Source organism: Cherax quadricarinatus, chromosome 6 (assembly GCF_038502225.1).
Source record: "Cherax quadricarinatus isolate ZL_2023a chromosome 6, ASM3850222v1, whole genome shotgun sequence".
NCBI classification, from domain to species: Eukaryota; Metazoa; Arthropoda; class Malacostraca; order Decapoda; family Parastacidae; genus Cherax; species Cherax quadricarinatus.
In genome coordinates this window covers 2082567-2107566 of record NC_091297.1, presented here as the reverse complement: position 1 = coordinate 2107566, position 25000 = coordinate 2082567, and the positions used below count along the sequence as shown (strand labels likewise).

Sequence of the window (25000 nt, the reverse complement as noted above, 5' to 3'; positions counted from 1 at the left end):
TTTTCCAACTTAAAACAATTGCTGCGAGTTCTATCATGGTTGGATACTTTTAGCATGCTATTTACATTCCTTCCTTTATTCCTGTTTTCCATTTATACACATCAATCATATCCCCCCTAATTCTAGGTCTTTCTAGAGAGTGCAGTTTCAGGGCCTTTAGTCCATCCTCACATGGAAGATTTCTGATACATGGGATCAACTTTGTCATCCTCCTCTGTACGTTTTCCACACCATTTATATCCATTCCGTAATACGGTGACTAACACTGTGCAGCATAATCTAAATGAGGCCTAACCAAAGATATATAGAGTTGAAGAACAACCTGAGGACTCCTATTATTTATACTTCTTGATATGAAGCCAAGGATTCTGTTAGCTTTATTGCGAACACTTATGCACCGCTGTCTTGGTTTTAGATTACTGCTAACCAGAACTCCTAAATCTTTTTCGCAATCAGTAATATTAAGATCCACATTATTTAGTTTATATGGGGCATGGTTATTTTCCTGTCCAACGTTCAGAACTTTTCATTTGTCTATATTAAACTGCATCTGCCACTTCTCCGACCAATGAATCACTATTCAAATCCTCTTGGAGTGCTCTAATGTCCTCATTAGAATGAATTCGACGGCCTATTTTGGTGTCATCGGTAAACTTGTTGATGTCGCTGTTTATTCCCGCATCTATGTCGTTTACGTAAATTGTAAACAACAAAGGGCCCAACACTGACCCTTTGGGAACACCGCTTGTGACGTGCTCCCACTCTGATATCTCCCCATTTATGCAAACTTTCTGCTGCCTATTTATCAACCACGCCTCTAGCCATGAAAAAATTTCTCGTATTCCGTATGCCTTGATTTTCCTTAATAGCCTCTGATGTGAAACTATCAAAAGGCTTACTGAAGTCCATATACACAATACATTCATTAACATGATCTACCTCTTCAAATACCTTAGTGAAAAATTTTGAAAATTCATAAGGCAAGAACGCCCCTTTGTAAAACCGTACTGAGATTCATTAATCAATTTCTTCAATCAATTTCTGCCTTTGAAGATGGCTACAAATTGCCTCGGCAATTACTGATTCCATAAATTTGGTCTATAGTTCGAAGCTAAAGACCTGTCTCTTGCTTTGTAGATAGGTATCACACTTTCCATTTTCAACTTGTCTGGCACTATGCTAGTTTGTAGTGATATATTGAAAAGATTAGCCAAAGGTTTGCTTAGTTCCTCTTTACATTTCTTTAAAACCCTTGCAAACAGTTCATCAGGACCTGGGGATCTGTTAGGTTTTAATTTCTTTCCATGTCCCCAAACAAATATTTAGCTCTCAGAGATGTTGAATAAGCAATTCGACGAGAAGAAAGAAAATACGAAACACGTGATAAGTTGTGGGAGGTTAGGCAGAGGTCAGGGATCAAGGCCCACGTCAGGTGACTAGTGAGGTGCGGAAGACAGTAGAGGCCACAGCAGGTCAGGTCAAGGCTCCACAACAATACCTAGCCCTCTAGGAGGTGGATATATTAAGCCAGAGGGAAGCACACTCTCCCCAACCATTGGACAGCGGTGAAAAGACTAGACTCACCACACATGCTTCTACAAAGATCTCAGTCATTATATGAACAGGATGTAATAATGTTGGTATAATTACCGATATGTTAGGTAAAAAGGACACATGTACAACTAATGCGATTTTCTTTGTGCCAAAGTTTCCCTCTCTAAGAGCTTTGTCAAACCGTCACAAACAATACAGGGACAGAGGATATATATAAAGATATAAAAACACAATCAATGCAGTAAACTGTTTCAAAACGGGTCCTGGCCCGAGTCTTCTCCATGTGGTGACCTGGCAGTGGCTCCCGAAGGAGTGCATACACGTGATGAACCGTTTACAACCCTATGGGAGGAGCAAGGTGAGGATTCGTGTCAAGCGTAGTACCGTTTACAACCCTATGACAAAAGCACAATAAGTCTTCTTCAGACCATACTACGGGCGGGGTTTGAACCCGCGGTCTGAGTCTCTCAACACTCCAGACCGTCGCGTTAGCCACTGGGCCAGTTAGCTTCAATAAGATTCCTCCAACTAGGTATATTTCTACACCATAGGAAGGTTATCACAGCACCACTGTGTCCACAAATGCAAGTTTTTACAGACGAATCTCCCGCTAGCGTGGCCGTGAATAAAGTGTCGCATTAGTTGCACACTTGTCCTTATGCCTAATATATGAACAAGCCTATATATATATATAGAATAGCTACATTAAAAAGAAGGGATGCAACAATTATACACTGAGATAAATCTATATGCATAATGGAATGAAAGCTGGTCAATCAAGTGTGCACAAAATTACTGTTTTAATTATTGAATGCACTTAAGCAAACAGAAGGCAGGTGGAATATACACAGACTTTGCAAAAGCCTTCGACAAGTGCGATCATGGTGTAATAGCGTACACAATGCGTGCTGAGGGAATAACTGGAAAAGTGGGCGGATGAATCTTTAACTTTCTAACCAATAGAACACCAAGAGTGATGGTAAACAGAGCTACTTCGGGGGCTGCTACAGTGAAAAGCTGTTCCACAAAGTACAGTACTAACCCCCATCCTTTCCTTCACCCTCATATCTGACAATGACAGAGATGTAAACTATAGCAACGTCTTCCCTAGCAGACGATACTAGAATTTGCATGAGTGTCCTCCACTGAGGACAAGGTAAATCTCCAAGCGGATATAAACCAAGTTTTCCAATAGTATGCAGAAAACAAGATGATGTTCAATGAGGACAAATTTCAGTTACTCTGTTATGGAAATAATAGCTAGAACGGAGTATAAAACAACTTCTAACCTCACATTTGAGCGAAAAACTAATGTGAAGGACTTGGGAGTGTTAAGTCCGAGGATCTCGGTCCTGCCCTCTAAAGGGTTAAGGATCACAAGTGTCATTATCACATCTGCAAGGAAAATGATAGGCTGGATAATGAGAACCTTTAAAACAAGAGTTGATATGTCAATGATGATCCTCTTTAAGTCACTTGTTCTCTCTAGGCTGGAACACTGCTGTACACTAACAGCCTCATTCAAGGCAGGCAAAACTGCAGATCTAGAGAATGTAGAGAATCTTCACTGCACGTATTAGTTCAGTCAAGCACTTTAATTACTGGGAAAGTCTGCAGTCCCTTGACCTGTACTCCCTGGAATGCAGGCGAGAAACATGCAGTATAAACTACACCTGGAAAATCCTAGAGGCCCAAGACTGTTTATACGTTGAGCTGCGTGCGGCCAGCAGTAACAGCCTGTTTAACAGCCGTGAATTTTCACCCTCGTGAAACAGAATGACAGAGATATTACTGATGTATGTAAGTCAAAGACTGTATATAAATGATTTAGAAAACTGACAACTTGATTTAAGACATACCTGTGTAACATATCTTTATTCTGGAAACATTTAACCAGTGACTTCCTCAGTTCAATACAGAGAAGAATGGTGGAAGATGAGGAGGACTTTGGTAAACATAATTTGGTTAATGATACTTAACATGGATTCACATGGGGCCTTTCCTGTTTGACTAATTTACTGACTTTCTTCAAGTAAAGCCTTTGAAGCCGTTGATCATGATAAAGAATTCGATATTATTTATTTGGATTTTAGTAAAGTTTCTGATAAAATACCACACAAATGACTGTTAAAGAAAGTGGCAGCTCGTGGTACTTGCGTAAAAGTTCTATCGTGGATCGAGGTATGACTGACCAATAAGAAACAGTGCGTGCATAAATGGGGTAAAATCTGAGTGGGTATCAGTGAAATGTGGCGTTCCATAAGGATGAGTTTTAGACCCACTGTTGTTTATAATATACATTAATGACCTAGATGAGGGAGTAACAAGTGATATGAGCAAATTAGCCGACACGAAAATAGGCAGGATAACTGAGTCAGAGGAAGATGACACTGAACTCATGTCGTGGACTGAAAAGAACAAAAGTGGTAGATGCAGTTCAATGTAGATGAATGCTAGTATCAAGACACACTATATATTTAAGTCTTCCGAATATTTATTTTGTACATTTTGTAAGAACAAGGAATTCCATGAGCACGAGTCCTAGTGCTATAAATGTTTTTCTAAAATTTTGGCAATTTAGTGTAACGTGGGCTCCTAGATCCAAGGGTTCACCAAGCCTTACCTATATTTTAAGTATTTAGCACATTTCTTTGATGTCACCAGTGAAAGTTCCGTCTCCTTGAATCAAGGGCCGGTACTAGAGGCGGTTTTGATTTCTATTTTGAATGGATGCGTTCAGGGTCTCGAAATTTAATCAAAAGTTGTCTTTTTCCCTCTGTCTGACAGACACTTTTTGCATTGCTTAAAAAGAAAAAAAAAAGTGGTGTCCATTTACTCAACATTTTGTAAGTACTCCTACCATTATTACTGTCATGATGACTTGTAAACAGCATACAAGCTCTGCTTCACGGACATACAAGACTATCACGTAGTTCCTTACTGGTTTCTTCACAAACACTATTTATAATCATATGTCAAAATACAAGGACAACCACATAATTAGAAAATTAGTAACTCATTATCTACAATATCATGCAACATATTTTATCCGATGGACGATCCATCGCATCATCCAGTTGTAATAACACGTGGCATCATGGTAACTTAACCCAACATCCAGTTAATAACACATGGTGTCAAAATAAGGCAGTAAGCAACTGAGTAATGTTTGTAAACTGTTACATGCACGTTAAACTCCCAAGGCTGCACACTTGATATTGGTTATTACACCTCACCATTACTCAACTAAACTCCGTCTCGTAAATGCACATTAGACCAACATTATAGAAACCACAATAGCTCAAGGTTTCAGTGACGTTCTCGGCTCTGTACACACCACGAAACCACCTATATGTGACACCAAATTCTGCTTATGTCCAGGACCTGTTATGATGCACCTTTGCCATTATAGTTTCTTAGGTCAAACGTCAGAAGTAAATTATTGAGAGCTGGGAGTGATCACAGGTGAGGGTAAGGTGGGAGGCAGCTCGTTGTTGTACAATCGTAAGGTGGGAGGCAGCTCGTTGTTGTACAATCGTAAGGTGGGAGGCAGCTCGTTGTACAATCGTAAGGTGGGAAGCAACTCGTTGTTGTACAATCGTAAGGTGGGAGGCAGCTCGTTGTTGTACAATCGTAAGGTGGGAGGAAGCTCGTTGTTGTACAATCGTAAGGTGGGAGGCAGCTCGTTGTTGTACAATCGTAAGGTGGGAAGCAACTCGTTGTTGCACAATCGTAAGGTTGGAGGCAGCTCGTTGTTGTACAATCGTAAGGTGGGAGGCAGCTCGTTGTTGTACAATCGTAAGGTGGGAGGCAGCTCGTTGTACAATCGTAAGGTGGGAAGCAACTCGTTGTTGTACAATCGTAAGGTGGGAGGCAGCTCGTTGTTGTACAATCGTAAGGTGGGAGGAAGCTCGTTGTTGTACAATCGTAAGGTGGGAGGCAGCTCGTTGTTGTACAATCGTAAGGTGGGAAGCAACTCGTTGTTGCACAATCGTAAGGTTGGAGGCAGCTCGTTGTTGTACAATCGTAAGGTTGGAGGCAGCTCGTTGTTGTACAATCGTAAGGTGGGAAGCAAATCGTTGTTGCACAACCGTAGGGTGGGAGGCAGCTCGTTGTTGTACAATCGTAAGGTTGGAGGCAGCTCGTTGTTGTACAATCGTAAGGTGGGAACCAACTCGTTGTTGCACAACCGTAGGGTGGGAGGCAGCTCGCTGTTGCACAATCGTAAAGTGAGAAGCAACTCGTTGTTGCACAATCGTAAAGTGAGAAGCAACTCGTTGTTGTACAATGGTAAGGTTGGAGGCCACTTGTTGCACAATCGTAAGGTTGGAAGCAACTCGTTGTTGTACAATGGTAAGGTGGGAGGCAGTTCGATGTTGCACAATCGCAAGGTGAGAAGCAACTCGTTGTTGCACAATCGTAAGGTGGGAGGCAGTTCGATGTTGCACAATCGCAAGGTGAGAAGCAACTCGTTGTTGCACAATCGTAAAGTGAGAAGCAACTCGTTGTTGTACAATGGTAAGGTTGGAGGCCACTTGTTGTTGCACAATCGTAAGGTTGGAAGCAGCTCGTTGTTGTACAATCGTAAGGTGGGAAGCAGCTCGTTGTTGTACAATCGTAAAGTGAGAAGCAGCTCGTTGTTGTACAATCGTAAGGTGGGAAGCAGCTCGTTGTTGTACAATCAAATTTCATTGGCTATTTTATCAAAACTGACCAATAAAAATCGTGTGCATCCTGGAATTCCCCTTTACCACTCCCACGGCCAGTGTTAACAGCAGCCACCAATTACCCTCATCAACGTTACAATGGACTTGTGTTCTTGCTTCCACTAGTGGATCCCGTCCCTTATTACATCTTCGAGATCTTCCACCTCACCTTCGACAACATTTAAGGCTCCATTCTCATGCTTCAGCTCCATATCGTTCCAGACCATGGAGCTGAACTCTTCTCCAGGCTGAGGGACTGACCACCTCATATTTTTTCTCCAAATTTGATGGACTGATTACATCAATATTTTATTACTACTGCTCCCTTTCGTATCTGCCTGAAGAAGCCTACAGAATAGGCGAAACGTTTCATCAATAAGATACCTAATGTGATATATTCTGGCAAACTTCAGCTATCCAGGAGCTTCTGGAGAGTGAAACGTTGCCATAATAAAATGTCACATTAGTTGCATGCGTGTTCTTTTACACATGAGCTGCGAATATGACCACCACTACCACAACATCCTTTAACCATACCTCAGGCAGGGTTAGAACCCGCGATCACAGAGTCACAAAACTCCAGACCGACGCGTAAGCCACTGGACCAGCTGGCTACAAATAAGATTCATCCAACTATGTATATTTCTACATCATAGGAAGGTTAGCATAGGCACCACTGTGTCCACAAATGCAAGTTTTTACAGACGAATCTCCCGCTAGCGCGGCCGTGACGAACTCTAGCTCAAGTCCCCTCAAAGCCGTCAACATGACTCACGAAATCGTAATGACACAATTGCAAACAAACCATACCACGGGTGGGGTTAGAACCCGCGATCAGTCACGAAACTCCAGACCGCGTTAGCCACTGAACCAGCTAGCGGGAGATTCGTCTGTAAAAACTTGCATTTGTGGTCACAGTGGTGCCTGTGCTAACCTTCCTATGGTGTAGAAATATACCTAGTTGGAGGAATCTTACTGTAGCCAGCTGGTCCAGAACACAAGAAAGCAGAAACACTGCAGCAGGCCTACTGGCTCATACTTGGCAAATCTTGTCAAACCCAAACCCGCTGAAAAATATTCGCTTAACTGTTTCACTTATCAACTACTCTTTCCAAACCAGTATTTTCCCATATCCTCTCTAAATTTAAATTTATCCAATCTGAATCCATTACTTTGAGTTCTTTCCAGAAGAGATATATTCAGAACCTTATTTATATCTCCTTTATTTCTGCCCATCTTCCACTCATACACTTCAGTCATGTCTCCCCTCATTCTACGTCTTATCAAAGAAAGTAGGTTAAGGGATTTCAATCTTTCTTCGTATGAAAGGTTCCTTATGCAATGCATTAATTTTGTTCTTTTTGAACGTTTTCTAATGAATTTATATCCATTCTGCAATATGGAGACCAGAACTGAGCTGCGTGATCTAAGTGAGGCCTTACTAATGATGTGTAAAACTGTAGTATAACCTTTGGATTCCTGTTGCTTATACTTATTGATATTAATCCCAATAATCTGTTTGCCTTACTACGTACACCTAGGCACTGTTGTCTTGGTTTCAGGTTCCTGCTTACCATAGCTCCTAAGTCCTATTCGCATTCTGTATGTCTAAGTTCTACGTTATTTAGCTCATAAGCGCTAGGGTTATGGAAATGCCCGCGCTTCACAACTTTGCATTTATTTTCACTGAACTGCGTCTGCCCCTTTTCAGACCACGATATAAGTTTGTCTAAATCTTCCTGAAGTTCAGTGAATCTTCCTCTGAATCAATTATCATGCCTATTTTCGTGTAATCGGCGAATTCGCTCATATCGCTTGTTATTCCCACGTCAAGGTCATTAATGAATATTATGAACAATAATGGTCCAAAAACTGACCCCTGTGGAACGCCACTTGTTATTGATCCCCACTCAGATTTCACCCCATTTATGCACACACTGCTTCCTGTTGGTCACCTATGCCTCGATCCTTGACAGAATTTTTTCTCCCAATAGTACGAGCTGCAACTTTCTTTAACAGTCTTTTGTGTGGTACTCTATCAAAAGTTTTACTAAAATCCAAATAAATAATATTGAATACTTTATCATGATCAACAGCCTTAAATGCTTTACTGAAGAAAGTTAGTAAATTAGTTAGGCAGGAACGGCCCCTCGAGAATCCATGCTGAGTATCATTATCCAAATTATGCTCATCAAGATAGCTTCTTATAATATCAATTATAATTGACTAGTAATTTGCCTACAATTGGGGTGAGGCTTACTGGGCGGTAATTAGTCTGTAAAGACTTATCTTCTGCTTTAAAAATACGAATTATATTAGCCATCTTCCACATCTCATACACTACACCTATTTGACGAGACATGAAAAATGTTAGTTAATGGTTCACAAAGTTCCATTTTGCACTCTTTAAGAACCCTTGAAAAAAGTTCATCAGGGCCCGGGGATTTATTTTGCTTTAATCTGTCAACCTGTTTGAATACCATATCCCTAGTGACTGTGATACTACATAATTTATTTTCTTCAGGTCCAATAATTACTGGAATAACGTTCGTGTCTTGTGTGAAAACCGAGATGAAATAATTATTAAAAATCGAGCACCTTTCATTCTCTTTATCAGTCAGATGTCCAGAGTCAGTTTTAAGTGAATCTAATTTTTTTCTAACCTTTAGTCCTATATACCTGGAAAAAACCTTTCAGGTTTGTTTTTGAATCCTCAGCAACTTCAATTTCAGTCACGTTTAGCTTTTCTTATCCCCCTTTAACCTCCCTCTTAATGTGAATATATTGATTCATGAGATGACCCTCGCCTCTTCTGATACCTCTATAAATTCCTTCCTTCTGCCCTAAAAGATATCCGAGGCTATCCACTGAGGATTTTTTTTTTTTTTAGGCAGCGTGTAAAGTGTTAAGAAAAGTGTCATGGTGATGTGTCTTCCTTAGCCCAGATTAGTCCTGGCTGGATATGGGATCACACTGTGGAGAATATAACTGCATAAATTATTTAGGAAAACCGATAAGTTGATAACTAAGACACCTGTGTGACATTTGGGTATCTTGAGTGTGAAAATGTTTCGCCAGCCAGGTCCTTCTTCAGACCCAGTACGTCTTTCTAAAACCATTTATACAAACTTTGTTACAGTAACATCTTGGGATCTTGATGCAGGGAATTATTCAAAGTCTGCCGAACCTACAGGCATCACCTACTTTCACTAGCAGATTTTTTCACTAGTGACACTACCTACCACTGCTTCGCCTCACTATTCTGCGCATGTGCTGTACTTTTATCAAGACTGATTAATTGAAAAACATCGACCCCAGGATGATGAACTGATTACCTCAAACTCTTCTTCATCTTCCACCGTTCTTCTCTGTACTGGACTGAAGAAGCCGCTGGCTGGCGAAACGTTTCCACAATAAAGATACCCAAATGTTGCACACGCGTCTCATTCTTCACACTATTGTGATGTTGAAAGAACTAGACTTATGGACATGAAAAGAGAGCACTAGGGCAGATGGGGGTTGACATTACTAAGCCCCACATCTGGCGAAATGTCGTTAAATAGAAAAATATCTATCTCTGTCTCTCAGACAGACGATGAGATTAAGACACATGTGCAACATCTGGGTATCTTTATTGTAGACGTTTCGCCATCCAGTGGCTTTATCAATACAAATTCTAGGACATAACTGGAAGACAGTAGAACTATGTACAGAAGATGAGGTAATCAGTCCCTCAACCTAGGAGTAGGTGCGAAGAGCACCATAGTCGTGGATAATCTGAAGCAGAAGAAAGGAGCCTGGCGCTTATATAGTAACGTCAGGTGTAGCAGACGAGGGCATATTCACTGGTAGGCGGGATTCCCCAGTGGAAGTAGGTCCTTCCCAAAGAGATGGGTTAGTTGTAGTAGTAGTTGTAGTAGTAGTAGTAGTTGTCGTAGTCGTGAAGGTTATGTACATGTGGGTGGTGGTGGTGATGGGTGGTGGTGGTGGTGGGTGGTGGTGGTGGTGGGTGGTGGTGGGTGGTGGTGGTGGTGGGTGGTGGTGGTGATGGTTGGTGGTGGTGCTGGTTGGTGGTGGTGCTGGTTGGTGGTAGTGATGATGGTTGGTGGTGGTGGTGATGGGTGGTGGTGGTGGTGATGGGTGGTGGTGGTGGTGATGGGTGGTGGTGGTGGGTGGTGGTGGTGGTGATGGGTGGTGGTGGTGATGGGTAGTGGTGGTGATGGGTAGTGGTGGGTGGTGGTGGTGGTGATGGGGGTGATGGGTGGTGGTGATGGGTGGTGGTGGTGGGTGGTGGTGGTGGTGGGTGGTGGTGGTGATGGGTGGTGGTGGTGATGGGTGGTGGTGGTGGTGATGGATGGTGGTGGTGGTGATGGGTGGTGGTGGTGGTGATGGGTGGTGATGGTGGTGGTGGTGGTGGTGATGGTGGTGGTGGTGGTGGTGATGGTGGTGGTGGTGATGGTGGTGGTGGTGGTGGTGATGGTGGTGGTGGTGGTGGGTGGTGGTGGTGTAGGGTAGTGGTGGGGGTGGGGGGTTGTGGAGGTGGTGGGGGGTGGTGGTGGTGGGGGGTCGTGGTGGTGGGGGGGGGTGGTGGTGGGTGGTGGTGGTGGTGGTGGGTGGTGGTGGGTGGTGGTGGTGGTGGGTGGTGGTGGTGGGTGGTGGTTTTGGGGGGTGGTGGTGGTGATGGGTGGTGGTGATGGGTGGTGGTGATGGGTGGTGGTGGTGATGGGTGGTGGTGGTGATGGGTGGTGGTGGTGATGGGTGGTGGTGGTGGTGATGGGTGGTGGTGGTGGTGATGATGGTTGGTGGTGGTGATGATGGTTGGTGGTGGTGATGATGGTTGGTGGTGGTGGTGATGGTTGGTGGTGGTGGTGATGGGTGGTGGTGATGGGTGGTGGTGGTGATGGGTGGTGGTGATGGGTGGTGGTGATGGTTGGTGGTGTTCATGGGTGGTGGTGGTGGTGGTGGTGTTGGTAGTTGGGGGTGGTGGTGATGGGTGGTGGTGGTGGTGGGTGGTGGTGGTGGTGGAGGGTGGTGGTGGTGGTTATTGATGGTGGTAGTGGGTGATGGTGATGGGTGGTGGTGATGGGTGGTGGTGGTGATGGGTGGGTGGTGTTGATGGGTGGTGGTGGGGGTGGTGGTGGTGAAGGGTGGTGATGGGTGGTGGTGGTGGTGATGGTGGGTGGTGGTGGTGGTGGGTGGTGGTGATGGGTGGTGGTGATGGGTGGTGGTGGTGATGGGTGGTGGTGATGGGTGGTGGTGGTGATGGGTGGTGGTGATGGGTGGTGGTGATGGGTGGTGGTGGTGGTGATGGTGGTGGTAATAGCAAGAGTAATAATAAAAATCATAATAATAGATATTTTCGGTAACAGTAAGTTAGGTAGATAACTTATAAACATTGAAGTTACTATTGCATAAATAATAACAACTTAGCAATATTTCACGTAACTGCCTCCCCCAAAAATATTAAATAAAAATGAGAGGACTTAAGGAGGCCCGAGAGAAGCTTAGCGTTACAGCTGCCGTGATATAACCTACAATAAGAGGAAGTGAGAGAGCAAAGTTTTTGTGAGAGGTGTCAGGTGGGCGCCTGGCAACGTTTGTATGGTGGGACCACTGCTTGTAGAGGCAACAAGTCACGCTGAAGAATAATGGTATTTCTTCCGATTATTAACCTTGGAAAGTTAATAATTCAGGATAACTCGCGAAATTTAAGCAGTATTGCTTGTTTCGGTTACAGCTATTTAGTCTTCTTTAAAATGCGACCCAAACTCACAGGTATATGTTTATTGCTAGGTGAAGAGGCGTAGCAGAGGTCCAATCTTCGACGTACCTTTGAGCTACGAATTAAACAACAGCAGCGATTCATAATGCAGGTGCACAATACAATCTTCCTGCCTCACATACAAGTACACAACACAAAACGTAGCAGCAAAAACAATGTCCTTGCTTTGCCCTACACCAAAAGTATTTCAGGGAATCTTCGCCACTAGCCAAATCTGGTAAGAAACCACCAAAGTCAACAGAGGGGAAAGATCACTGTCCTACTTACATGGTACGTTCATATACGGGATGTTTTACATGTACACTCAATGCGGTGCTAAAAAGATGAGCAAGACTCAGACTCAAGAACTGGTTGAGGCAAAATGCACAGAGAATAATAAAACGGACTTGTTGTAAAGAAAGTCAAGTTTACTGTTTTAAATAAGGTATAGTACCGATCAATATATAAAAGATGTGTGTGCATCGTTTCATATTATTATTATAATAAAAAAGAAGCGCTAAGCCACAATGGCTATACAGCGCATCGTTTCATAGCTTAACGATACATGTGACCCTTTAAAATCAAGCTTAGCCGAAATAAACTGTTTACTGACATGGTAATTGTACACCACCACCTCAGGACAAGACGTCCTTCCTCGGTGGATACGGGGAATTACCTGTTAATAAACCCTAAGCGGTCTTCAAGAAGGAACTCGATAACCTCATCAAGTCAGCTCCTGATCAACCAGGATGTGGCGCAAACGCTGGACTGCACCAACAGTCTGATCGATTAGGTTAGCAACCAGGAGGTCTGGTTTGGGACCGGGCAACCAGGGCGATGACCCCCGGAAGCGACTACAGGTAATCTACAGATAAATGCAACTCTCCTTAACTTAACTGACCTTACTGGTATCATTAATTAAGACAGCCTTACTCTACAACATGCAAAGACTGGTGATCCCGCAAGTTAACTGCACCAGAGCCAAGAAGTGTCTGCAAAGGAAATCTTCAAGACAAAGGGTAAAAAAAAAGCATTTTGTCTATCTCCCTCTTTGTCAACCTAATGTAACAGATGTCTACTCTGATACTATCTTGAATTTTATTAACTTGAGATTCATGCAATGGGACTCTCGGTATCACATACAATTTCTCGTAAACTATCGCTAACCAGCTTGCAGGAGCCTTTATATACACGAGGCAGGTTGTGATGACTATTTTAGCTAGCGGGCCACAATATCCTGGTTCATTAAACAATCGACCATGAACCCTGGCCGAGCTGCGTGGCTAGTACCCTCGAAACTAGTCAATATACTTCTGTAACTTTTTATTAAGCCAGATAACGACGGAATTAAAAGAATCTATAGATCAATCAGACACTTGGGTGGTATATCACGACAGACAAGTGACACAAACGAAACAATGAAGAAACCTGACTGAAGGAGCAGCAGTTAGTGATTGTGTGGGTTACCATGGTGACCAGGAGACACCCCCAGCCTGGCCTCGGCCACAACACCTGACCTTGTCTGGCCTAGCTAAGCACCTGCTATCCTCTTTTCCACACCTACTGCCCGCCCCTACGTACCTGGCCCCTCTCCCAACATCTATACTTGACTCATACTACCATTGATGGATTTCTAGAGTTCCTATTCCTGGAGCCCGGTCCTGGGCCAGGCTCGACTGGTGTTTGCCTGGTCAACCAGGTTGTTACTGCTGGCCCATTAGACATTATAGCCTAGTTGATCTGGCACTTAGAGGTACTGGTCCAGTTTACCATGAAGACTTCTACACTTGTTCCGGCAACATTTCTGATATATATTTCGGAAGGATGTTAAAAAATCTAGGACCACTGATGTTGATACAATGTTCTCTTACTGTGTCCGTGGTGGCCCTGCTTTTCACTAAATTTATTTGGCATTTTCTCCCATATCTCTCTCACTCTAATATGTTGTGATGACAGTGTGCAAATTCGGGACTAGGCCTGTGGTTGTACGTCGGATTGAGTGTTGCCAGCAGTAACAACCTGGTTGATCAGATCCTGATCCACCGTGAGGCCTGGTCATGGACTGGGCTGGAGGGGCACTGGCCCCAGAAACAACGTGCAGGTAAAATATAGGTATTATACCTCTCTCTCTCTCTCTCCTCCACCCCAGGAAGTACATATTTAGGACAGAGGCGTTTTAGTAATTTATTTTTTTATTAGCTATAAAGGCCGTAAATAATCTCCGAATCTGTTCCAGCTCTGATATTTCTCCTGCTCTGACAATATGCCCATGCACTCAGTCCCAGGCCCAGACTCGTGGAACTCAGTGTTCATTAAGAACTGCAAGAAACCCCTTTTGCGTGCCCTATGTTATGGAGAGCATGGACACGGGTGAAATCCCGGTCACTATAAACAACGGATATAGCCCCACTCCACAAAGGTGGCAGCAAAGCAACAGACCATAGACCAATGGCCCTAACATCCAACATAAAAATCTTTGAAAGAGTACTAAGAAGTATGATTCCAAATCCCTTGGATTACCAACAATTGCACAATCCAGGGCAGTATGGGTTCAGAGGAGGTCGATCCTGCCTCTTGCAACTACTGGACCACTATGATAAGGTCGTCTTGGATACACTGGAAGACAAACGGAATGCAGATGTAGTATACAAAGATTTTGCAAAAGCCTTTGCCAAGGGCGATCATGGTGTAATAGCTTACACAATGCGAGCTAAAGGGATATTTGGCAAAGTGGGAAGATGGATCTTCAACTTTCTAACATATCGAACACATAGTGGTAAACAGAGTTAAGTCGGAGGCTGCCATAGTGAACAGCTCTGTTCCACAAGGAACAATATTCACCCCCATCCTGTCCCTCATTCTCATATCAGACATAGACAGAGATGTAAACCATAGCACCGTGTCATTCTTTGCAGACGATACTAGAATCTGCATGAGACTGTCATCCACTGAAGACACTTTAAATCTCCAAGCAGATATAAACCACGTTTTCCAATGGGCAACGGAAAACAATATGATGTTCAACGAAGACAAATTCCAACTACTCCGTTATAGAAAACTGGAGGAAATAACTAGAACTGAGAAACTACTAACTCTAATTACACAATAGGGCAGAAAAGTAGTGCAAAGGACTTGGGAGTGGTAATGTCAGAGGATTTCACCTTCAAGGAGCATAACAATTCCACTACCACATCTGCTAGGAAACTGATAGGATGAATAATGAGAACGTTCAAAACAAGAGATGCAAAGCCAATGATGATCCTTTTTAAATCACTTGTTCTCCTAGGCTGGAATACTGCTGTACATTAACATCCCCATTCAAGGCAGGTGAAATTGCGAATCTAGAGAATGTACAGAAAATCTTTACTGCACATACAAGTTCCGTCGAACGCTTTACCTACTGGAACGCTTGGAAGCATTTGACTTGTACTCACTGAGTGCAGGCGAGAGAGATGCATCATAATCTACACCTGGAATATCCAAGAGGGACTAGTCCCAAATCTGCACACAGAAATCACTACCTATAAAAGCAAAAGACTGGGCAGACGGTGCAATATACCCCCATTAGTACACTAAGAGAAAACACAATAAATGTCCAGGGTCCAAGACTGTTCAACAGCCTCCCACCAAGCATAAGCGGAATTACCATAGACCCCTGGCTGCCTTCAAGAGGGAGCTGGACAGTTACCTAAACTCAATACCCTATCAGCCGGGTTGTGGTTTGTACGTTGGACTGTGCGGCCAGCAGTTGATCAGGCCCTGATCCACCGGGAGGCCTAGTCAAGGACTGGGCCGAGGGGGCATTGACCCCTGGAACACCCTCCAGGTAGATTACCCATGCTATTGTGCTACCACCTCCGTTGTCGCCGACACCCATCACCCTCGCCACTACCTCCGCCACTAACCATTTCCAAGCCCCAAACTACTACTACTAACAACCATGCCTCCACTACTACCTACAGCATCACTACCAATGCCACCCACACCAATTCCACGACCTTCACCATGACCTCCATCTCCTACACTATCATCACTGTGTGACTAGGAATGAGCCACAATTGAAGACGGTAATTCGAAGGCTGCTGCTTGAACGAAATCTTTGAAATTTTAGTAACTAATGAACACAGTGGAATGCTTGCCGATATTCTCACTGCCCTACTCAAGTCTCCCAACTCTGGCTGACATATTTCATTACCTGGTGTATGAAACTTATCCTGTGTAATGAAATATGATAGGCAAATTTACCCAGCCTTTATTACCACAATGAACTATCATATACAAGTGAGTAATAGCACACTCCAGCTGTATTCAATCTTCTCAGACAAATAAACACACATCCCCCTTGCTTTCACCTCCACGATTATACCAGTCCCAATACTATACACTAACACATTTACCTAACCATCTGATCAGTAGAGCCAACACAAACCTGTGCCACTACAACTTTATCTACCCGTCATGCACACAAAAATAAAGTCATGTGAGCATAACCCACCCAGATAAAATCCCACAGCAAAACTACACAGTTGAGCAACCCCCTTTCTCTGGTTTATTTAATTTAGGCTTGGAGGAAATATAAATTTAGACGAAACCCCATAACAGAGCACTAGCCAACAATTACAGATCAGTAGCCCTAGTGTAATATGTACATCACGAAAGTCTTTTGAGGTCATGAGACATCAAAAAGAAAACTTTACGAAACACATTAACCTACACAACCCAAATTAACATGGATTTAGAGCAGGAAGATCATGCTTATCACAGCTGCTCAACCACTATGACAGAATTACGGAAGCGTTGAAAGAAAACCAAAACGCAGATGTGTGCACGGATTTCGCAAAGGCATTTGATAAATGTGATCATTAAGTGATTGCACAAAGTGAAAGCACTGGGAAGAACGAACTGCAACACAACGGTATCTTGGTATACCTGGAGTTTGCCTGAAGTATACCTGGAGAGGGTTTCAGGGGTCAACGCCCCCGCGGCTCGGTACAGAAAAATCTATAACTTTTTTTTTGTCTGACCACTTGTTACAGGTGAGAAGGGATGGATTTGAGAGGGACCTGCCCTCTCAGTGTTTACATTCTTACTTCTACTAGTGGGCTCCGCCTCTCCTGTCGTTAAAATTATCGGTGTCTCACCTTTGACAGTATATATCAGTCCCCCTACTGTTGCTTTAGCTTCACACTGTTCCAGACAATGGAGCAAAACTCTTTTCCAGGCAGTGTTTCTGACACCCTCTGGTAAAATGTTGAATAGTCTGGGGCCACGAACGTTGACAGTCTTTACTGTGTCCATTGCACCCTTGCTTTCCCCCGGGTTTATTCTGCACCTCCTCCCACATCCCTCACTGCCATAACACACTGGAGTGAGAAATATGGGAAAATGTGGAAAATATACACAATAAGGGCCCATGGGCCCAGACTATAACAAACTACCACAAAATATTAGAAACACTGCCAGAACAAGTCTAGAATTTTTCAAGAGGAAATTGAACATGCACCTCTGCTTAGTGCCAGATCAACCAGGCTGTGATGCATATGTAGACTAGTGCGCTACCAGCAGTAACAGCCTGGCTCATCAGGCAAGTCTGGCCCAGAGCCGAACAGTGAGAGCAGAAAAACTCTCGAAAGCCTTCAAAGGTGAATCAAGAGTATAGATTAGATTAGGTGAGGTGTAGTTTGGTTGAGGTAGGTTCAGTGTGGATAAGCCTCAGGCTTTTATGTCCCGTGGGGGGGAGGGTCATCCCGGTAATTTTTTAACAGGGTTGGTTTTGTCCAAGAAGTTGTTTGGCAGGTTTTCTGCCCTTCACCGGGCTAAGTATCCAAACTAGGTTTTTTTTTTTACCCCATTACAAAGTCTCACTTGGATGCTGAATTAAACACATTACTAAACTGTACCAAACTCCTAATAAGAGCTAATACCAAAACCATTTTATCAGCATACGTCACTGAGAGTTTGCATCTGCTTTGTTAGCAAGAAATGCAGAGGTGTATTAAAAAAATTAAAACAGAAGCAACTGACCTTTCGAAGCATCTGTCGACATTGTCGGACATGAGGAGGAGCATACACAGCTGCTCCAGGGCGATGAGCTGCATGTCCCGCTCTTCGCCCTGGCCCATCTGCAGCCACTCCAACAGCGTCTCCGGGTCCACGTCCGCCATCATCTGTAAACAAACAAGTAACCAACTGTAATAATTTGTAAAAAAAAAATAAATAAAAAACAAGAAACATCACACGATAATATATTCTTGTAAAGTGTCATACACCGTATATCAAGAATATCAAAGTCACCAACTTACCAGCAGGAAATAACAGACATCAGTCACCAATATACAGTTAAAATTTATTAAGGAATAGATCAGTGACGAGTTCGTCTTACACGAGGATAGTTTACAGTGTTCCAAAAATATAAGTTTGTCCGAACTGCGGTACGACTGTGTAATTATGGGCGTTATACAGTTTCTGTCTAGACTCAAGAGGTCAGATACAATGCGCGAGTTATGGTATTTTATTGAGAAACGTTTAGTAAGTAAATACCATAACCCTTACATTGTCTTACATACCCATATATTGCTACCTTGTTACTCGCACAACACACTCATAAAACCGCTAAAAGAACATTCAGCAGAAATACAATCATATTAAACTATACGAACTAATATTTTTAATAAACAAAAAATAATCTATTATATTACATAAGGCATAAATAAAAAAAAAATACTGACCATGTTAAACAAGCAGTGGATATAATTCAAACTCAGGTTTTAAACAGTAATGTGAAATAAACAGCTGCCCAAGAGCAAATAATTAATGTGAAATCTTTCCCCCACAAAAACAAAAAAATAGGTTTTCCTTGATTCAAAATGCTAAATTATTATTATTATAATCAAAAAGAAGCGCTAAGCCACAAGGGCTATACAGCCCTGCTGTATAAGGACGATCTTATACACTTTTATTCACACCAAGACACCCGCACTAAGAGAGGAGTCCTCATTGGCTTCTTCTTGAGAGCTGAACATCAAAATGGTATACAATACCGACAGGTTGGTAGGTAAGACACATAGGCAACAGTTAGGCAACTTTATTCCGAAACGTTTCGCCTACACAGTAGGCTTCTTCAGTCGAATACAGAAAGTAGGCAGGAACAGTAGAGATGTGAAGACGATGTAATCAGTCCATCACCCTTGAAGTCGTAGAATTTGAGGTTGTCAGTCCCTCGGCCTGGAGAAGTTCAGTTCCATAGTCAGGAACTATCTGAAGATCAAGCGACAGTGCGGAGACTTGAGAGCTCTTCGCATCTCCAGCCCTTGTTTTCTAGAAGAAGAATGCACTTACATAACACAAGCCTTTACACGTCTTCAGTTCCCATCTTTCTTCATCCGAGATTGCAGACTTAAGGCACAAGCTATCCTCAACAAACTGCCCATGGAACAGCCCCCTAAGCAGTTCATAGTACTCCCATGTGGCGATGTTGCCACGAATACTCGCCGGGCACTTGCTATGAGTAACATCAACGTTTCCACCATAAACATATCATCTATCAAAGACCTCACTACGAAACGCAGCCCCACACCTCTAACTTCTACAGCAGGCGTCTACACTATCCCCTGTGGGTTTTGTCCCAAGAAATATGTAGGTGAGACAGGCAGAGATCTTGCAGTCCGCCTGAATGAGCATCGAAATGCCTCTATCAGAGACGATGTAAGGTACGCCTGTGTCCTCCACAGAGACTCCACGGGACATTTGATGAACTGGAATGAGGCACAACTCGTTCTCACCGAACCAGACCTCAGACGCCGACGGTGCCTAGAAGCCTCACTAATCGCCGTCACCGACACTATAGAACGCAACACTGGAAACTACAAAATTTCAAAAACATTGGCATACATGATACTTAAGCACCACCAACCCAACAACACAGGAGTCACATGATTTCATCGTCTACCCATCCTCATCATAGGCAGAGGTTGTTTTGATAAGGACCTGCCTCGCATGGGCCAGTAGGCCTTCTACAGTGTTCCTCCATTCTTATGTTCTTATGACATTCCTCAGGTCACGTGCGTCACACCTCACTCTCCGTCTATATATATAATGCCTTTCTACCTCTGTATGTTAGAAGTGATCAAGGTCCCAGGACCGAAACGTTTTCTAATAAATATGTCATAGTTTTGCTTACGTGTCTTTCTAAACCAACTCAGATATGGTAAACACGAGGAAATTAAATCTTCATCAGAGTACAAAACAAATTCTGGCCACAAAATAGAGCGAAACACCAACGTCAAAGACCTGGGAGTGATCATGTCGGAGGATCTCACCTTCAAGGACCATAACATTGTATCGATCGCATCTGCTAGAAAAATGACAGGATGGATAATGAGAACCTTCAAAACTAGGGAGGCCAAGCCCATGATGACACTCTTCAGGTCACTTGTTCTATCTAGGCTGGAATATTGCTGCACACTAACAGCACCTTTCAAGGAAGATGAAATTGCTGACCTAGAAAATGTACAGAGAACTTTCACGGCGCGCATAACGGAGATAAAACACCTCAATTACTGGGAGCGCTTGAGGTTCCTAAAACTGTATTCCCTGGAACGCAGGCGGGAGAGATACATGATTATATACACCTGGAAAATCCTAGAAGGACTAGTACCGAACTTGCACACGAAAATCACTCACAACGAAAGCAAAAGATTTGGCAGACGATGCACCATCCCCCCAATGAAAAGCAGGGGTGTCACTAGCACGTTAAGAGACAATACAATAAGTGTCAGGGGCCCAAGACTGTTCAACTGCCTCCCAGCATACATAAGGGGGATTACCAACAGACCCCTGGCTGTCTTCAAGCTGGCACTGGACGAGCACCTAAAGTCGGTTCCTGAACAGCCTGGCTGTGGCTCGCACGTTGGATTGCGTGCAGCCAGCAGTAACAGCCTGGTTGATCAGGCTCTGATCCACCATGAGGCCTGGTCACAGACCAGGCCGCGGGGGCGTTGACCCCCGGAACTCTCTCCAGGTAAACTCCAGGTACCAACAAAACTGGCCTAGAGAATACACTCTGATAAGATTCACAACAAAAACTTTGCTCTATAAGCTCTGTCTGGAAAAGCAAAGAAAACAACAGGAACCAGAAAACATTCCAAGTGGTCTGACAGAACAAAGCAATGGATACAGGTAACACATCTCAGGGTACCGAGAGACTGCTCAAAATCACTGCATAACTCAATAACAAAGGTTTTCAACCAGTCACTCCAAACGAAACCGTTATCAGAAAACGGAGAAGACGGTTACCATACATAAAACTGGGGACACACCTGTGGAATGAGGTGCTAAATTTAAAACCCTGTATCTAACATTCACGTTATCAAAAGTGTTGGAGAATATTATACATCATCATCAGTCTTATATGCATGGAAAAAGGAGGGCGCTAAACCCTTAGGGCGTGATATATGGGGAATTGAAAGACTCTTCTAAGCCACGGTATAATAAAATAACCCCAAACCGAACTAGCCGACCACTGTTCTATACCTACCATCAAGAAAACCCAGACATATATACACTACAAGGTAGCGGAAGTAATTCCCCCAGGATAACCAATATTATCTCCATCTACGGTACCTAATTACCATACATATGTGGCAGGCTAACTCGCATTTAAATTAGGTATTGCTGAGGTATAAAAAGTAGGGATACCACACAAGTTATCAGGCTAAAAAGGATAATTCAAAAGGAATTATGTCACTATTTATTAACAATTATGCAATCAAAAGGGTGGAATTCAAATCTTATATACTTAGACAAATTTTACAAATATATAGGAGCAAACTGTTGGAAATATTATGAAAGACAAGCACTGACACACGAGGGTCTGAGTACTTTACTAAGTAAACTCAACTGTTGGAACCCCTCTCCCCCCCCCCCACACACACACTCAGGAAAAGTTGAACCGAACAGTTAGAAACGAATATACATAGATAAGGAGAGGAACCCAGCATCCAAAGCCAAAATGTGACCCAAGTTGCTATACAGCCACATCAGGGGGGAAACAACAGATAAGGACCAGGTAAGAAGGCTGAAGGAAGGAAGGAGCAGCAGCAGCTCAGAGGGAACGACCAGGAAGTATGTGAAGAGCTCAACACATGATTTGGAGAGGCATTCACAATGGAGACACAGGTTTCCAGCAAACCGAGGAGGCAGGGTACACCAGCAAGTGCTAGACACACTGCACACAACCGAGGTGGTGATGATGAAACTGCTAGGTGACCTGCATACCTAGAAGGCGATGGGCTCAAATAATCTCTCTCCTTGGGTCCTGAGAGGAGCAGACGCACTGTGTGCCCCGCTAACAACAGTTTTCAATAAATCTATCGAAACAGGGCAAATGCCTGAGGTGTGGAAGACAGCAAACGTAATCCCAATTTTTAAGAAAGGAAACAGACAGGCAGCATTAAACTACACTAAAGTGTCGGTGACATACATGTATAGTATGTAAAGTCACAGAGATTATCAGAAGAGTAATGGAACACCCCCCCCCCCAAAAAAAAAAAAAAAAAAAAAAAAAAAACAGGCTCATACATGACAGCCAGCACGGCTTCAGAGAGGGGAAATCCTGCATCACAAACCTACTGGATATACCTTTGAAGAAGAATTTCGAGAGTATATCTACTCTCTGAGCCCGGCCATGGGCCAGGCTCAGGGGAGAGTGGTGGGTGGAGTGCATCTTGGACTGCAAGAAGGCTTTCGACACAGTAGCATATAAGAAACATTGAAAACCTAGAGGAACAGGCAGGTTGCCGTGTTCCTCCCTTAAGTCAATGTGACCTGACCTGACTAGGTTGGGTGCATTGGCTTAAGCCGGTAGGAGACTTGGACCTGCCTCGCATGGGCCAGTAGGCCTTCTGCAGTGTTCCTTCGTTATGTTCTTATGTAACGGATCAGGGAATACCTAGCAGGAAGGAAACGTGTTGGTACATGACGAAGTGTCAGAGTGGGCGCATGTGTCGGGTGGGGGGTTCGACAAGGGTCAGTACTAGGTCCGGTGCTGCTTCTTGTATATGTGAATGACATGACAGAAGGGATAGATTCAAAGGTGTTCCAGTTCGCAGACGATGTGAAACTAATGAGGAGATAAAAGCGGACGAGGATCAAGTATGCCTACAGAGGGATCTCGAAAGGCTGTAAGCCTGGTCTGACAAATGACTTCTGAAGTCTTAACCCCAGCAAGTACTAAGTTATGAAACTTGAGGAAGGACAAAGAAGACCGCAGAAGCAGAACACACCAGGGGGTCAAAGGCTGCAAAACTCACTCAAGGAAAAGGATCTTGGGATGAGCATCATACCGAGCACATCAACCAAAAAACCGCTGCAGCATATAGATGCCTGGCAAACCTAAGATTAGTGTTTCGACATCTAAGTAAAGAGTCATTCATGACAAAGTACATCGTGTACCTCAGGCCCATATTGGAGTGTGCAGCACCAGTATGGAACCCACACCTGATCGAACACGTCAAGAAATTGGGGAAAGTGCAAAAGTTTAAAACAAGCCTAGTGCCAGAGCTAAGGGGTATGTCCTACGAAAAGCTGTTAAGGAAACTCAGCCTGACGGCACTGGAGGGATAGGGGAGACATGATAACGACGTATAAAATACTAATAAGAAATGACAAGGTGGACTGATCCAGAATGTTTCAGAGAAGGGACATTACTGGAAGTTAACAACTCAGATGAGTCACAGGGATGTTAGGAAGTGTTTCTTCAGTCACAGACTTGTCAGAAAGTGGAACAACTTGGAGAATTATGTAGTGGAGGCAAGATCCATACATAGCTTTAAGATGAGGTACGATTGAACTCTTGGACCAGAGAAAAAGTGGATCTAGTAGCGACTAGAATAGAGGTCTACCTGGGGGTTATTCCGGGGATCAACGCCCCCGCGGCCCGGTCCACGACCAGGCCTCCCGGTGGATCAGGGCCTGATCAACCAGGCTGTTACTGCTGGCCGCACGCAGTCCAACGTACGAACCACAGCCCGGCTGATCCGGCACTGACTTTAGGTATCTGTCCAGCTCTCTCTTGAAGGAAGCCAAGGGTTTATTGGTAATTCCCATTATGCTTGGTGGGAGGCTGTTGAACAGTCTTGGGCCCCAGATACTTATGGTGTTTTCGCTTAGTGTACCAATGGCGACCCTACTTTTAACTGGGGGTATTTTGTATCGCCTGCCTAGTCTTTTACTTTCGTAGGGAGTGATTTCTGTGTGCAGATTCGGGACTATTCCTTCCAGGATTTTCCAAGTGTAGATTATGATATCTCTCTCTCTCCTGCGTTCCAATGAGTACAAGTCAAGTGCTTCCAAGCGTTCCCAGTAGTTAAGGTGCTTGACAGAACTTATACGTGCAGTGAAGGTTCTCTGTACACTCTCTAGATCTGCAATTTCACCTGCTTTGAACGGAGATGTTAATGTACAGCAGTATTCCAGCCTAGAGAGAACAAGTGATTTGAAAAGGATCATCATTGGCTTGGCATCTCTCGTTTTGAACGTTCTCATTATCCATCCTATCATTTTATTTGCACTTGTGATCGTGGCACTGTTGTGATCCTTGAAAGTGAGATCCTCAGACATTACTACTCCCAGGTCCCTTACATTATTTTTCTGCTCTATTGTATGGCTAGAGTTTGCAGTATACTCTGTTCTAGTTATTATTCCCTCCAGTTTTCCATAACGGAGTAGTTGGAATTTGTCCTCAATGAGCATCATATTGTTTTCCGTTGCCCACTGGAAAACTTTGTTTATATTTTCTCGGAGGTGAACCGTGTCTTCAATAGATGACAGCCTCATGCTGATCCTAGTATTATCTGCAAAGGATGATATGGTGCTGTGGATTACATCTCTGTCTATGTCTGATATGAAGATGAGGAACATGGTGGGGGCGAGTGCTGTGCCTTGTGGAACAGAGCTCTTCACTATGGCAGCTTCCGATTTA

General features: G+C 43.6%; 1 protein-coding gene across 11 annotated transcripts in view; it reads right to left on the bottom strand.

Moving 5' to 3' along the window:
• The window catches only part of Ufd4 (ubiquitin fusion-degradation 4-like), a 660794-nt gene that overhangs the window by 508300 nt on the left and 127494 nt on the right, over nt 1-25000 (bottom strand). For all 11 annotated transcript variants that reach the window (XM_070079782.1, XM_070079788.1, XM_070079746.1 and 8 more), the window contains one exon: nt 18046-18188. In XM_070079782.1, the coding sequence (XP_069935883.1) occupies nt 18046-18188 (143 nt within the window). The remainder of the gene's footprint in view (nt 1-18045; nt 18189-25000) is intronic.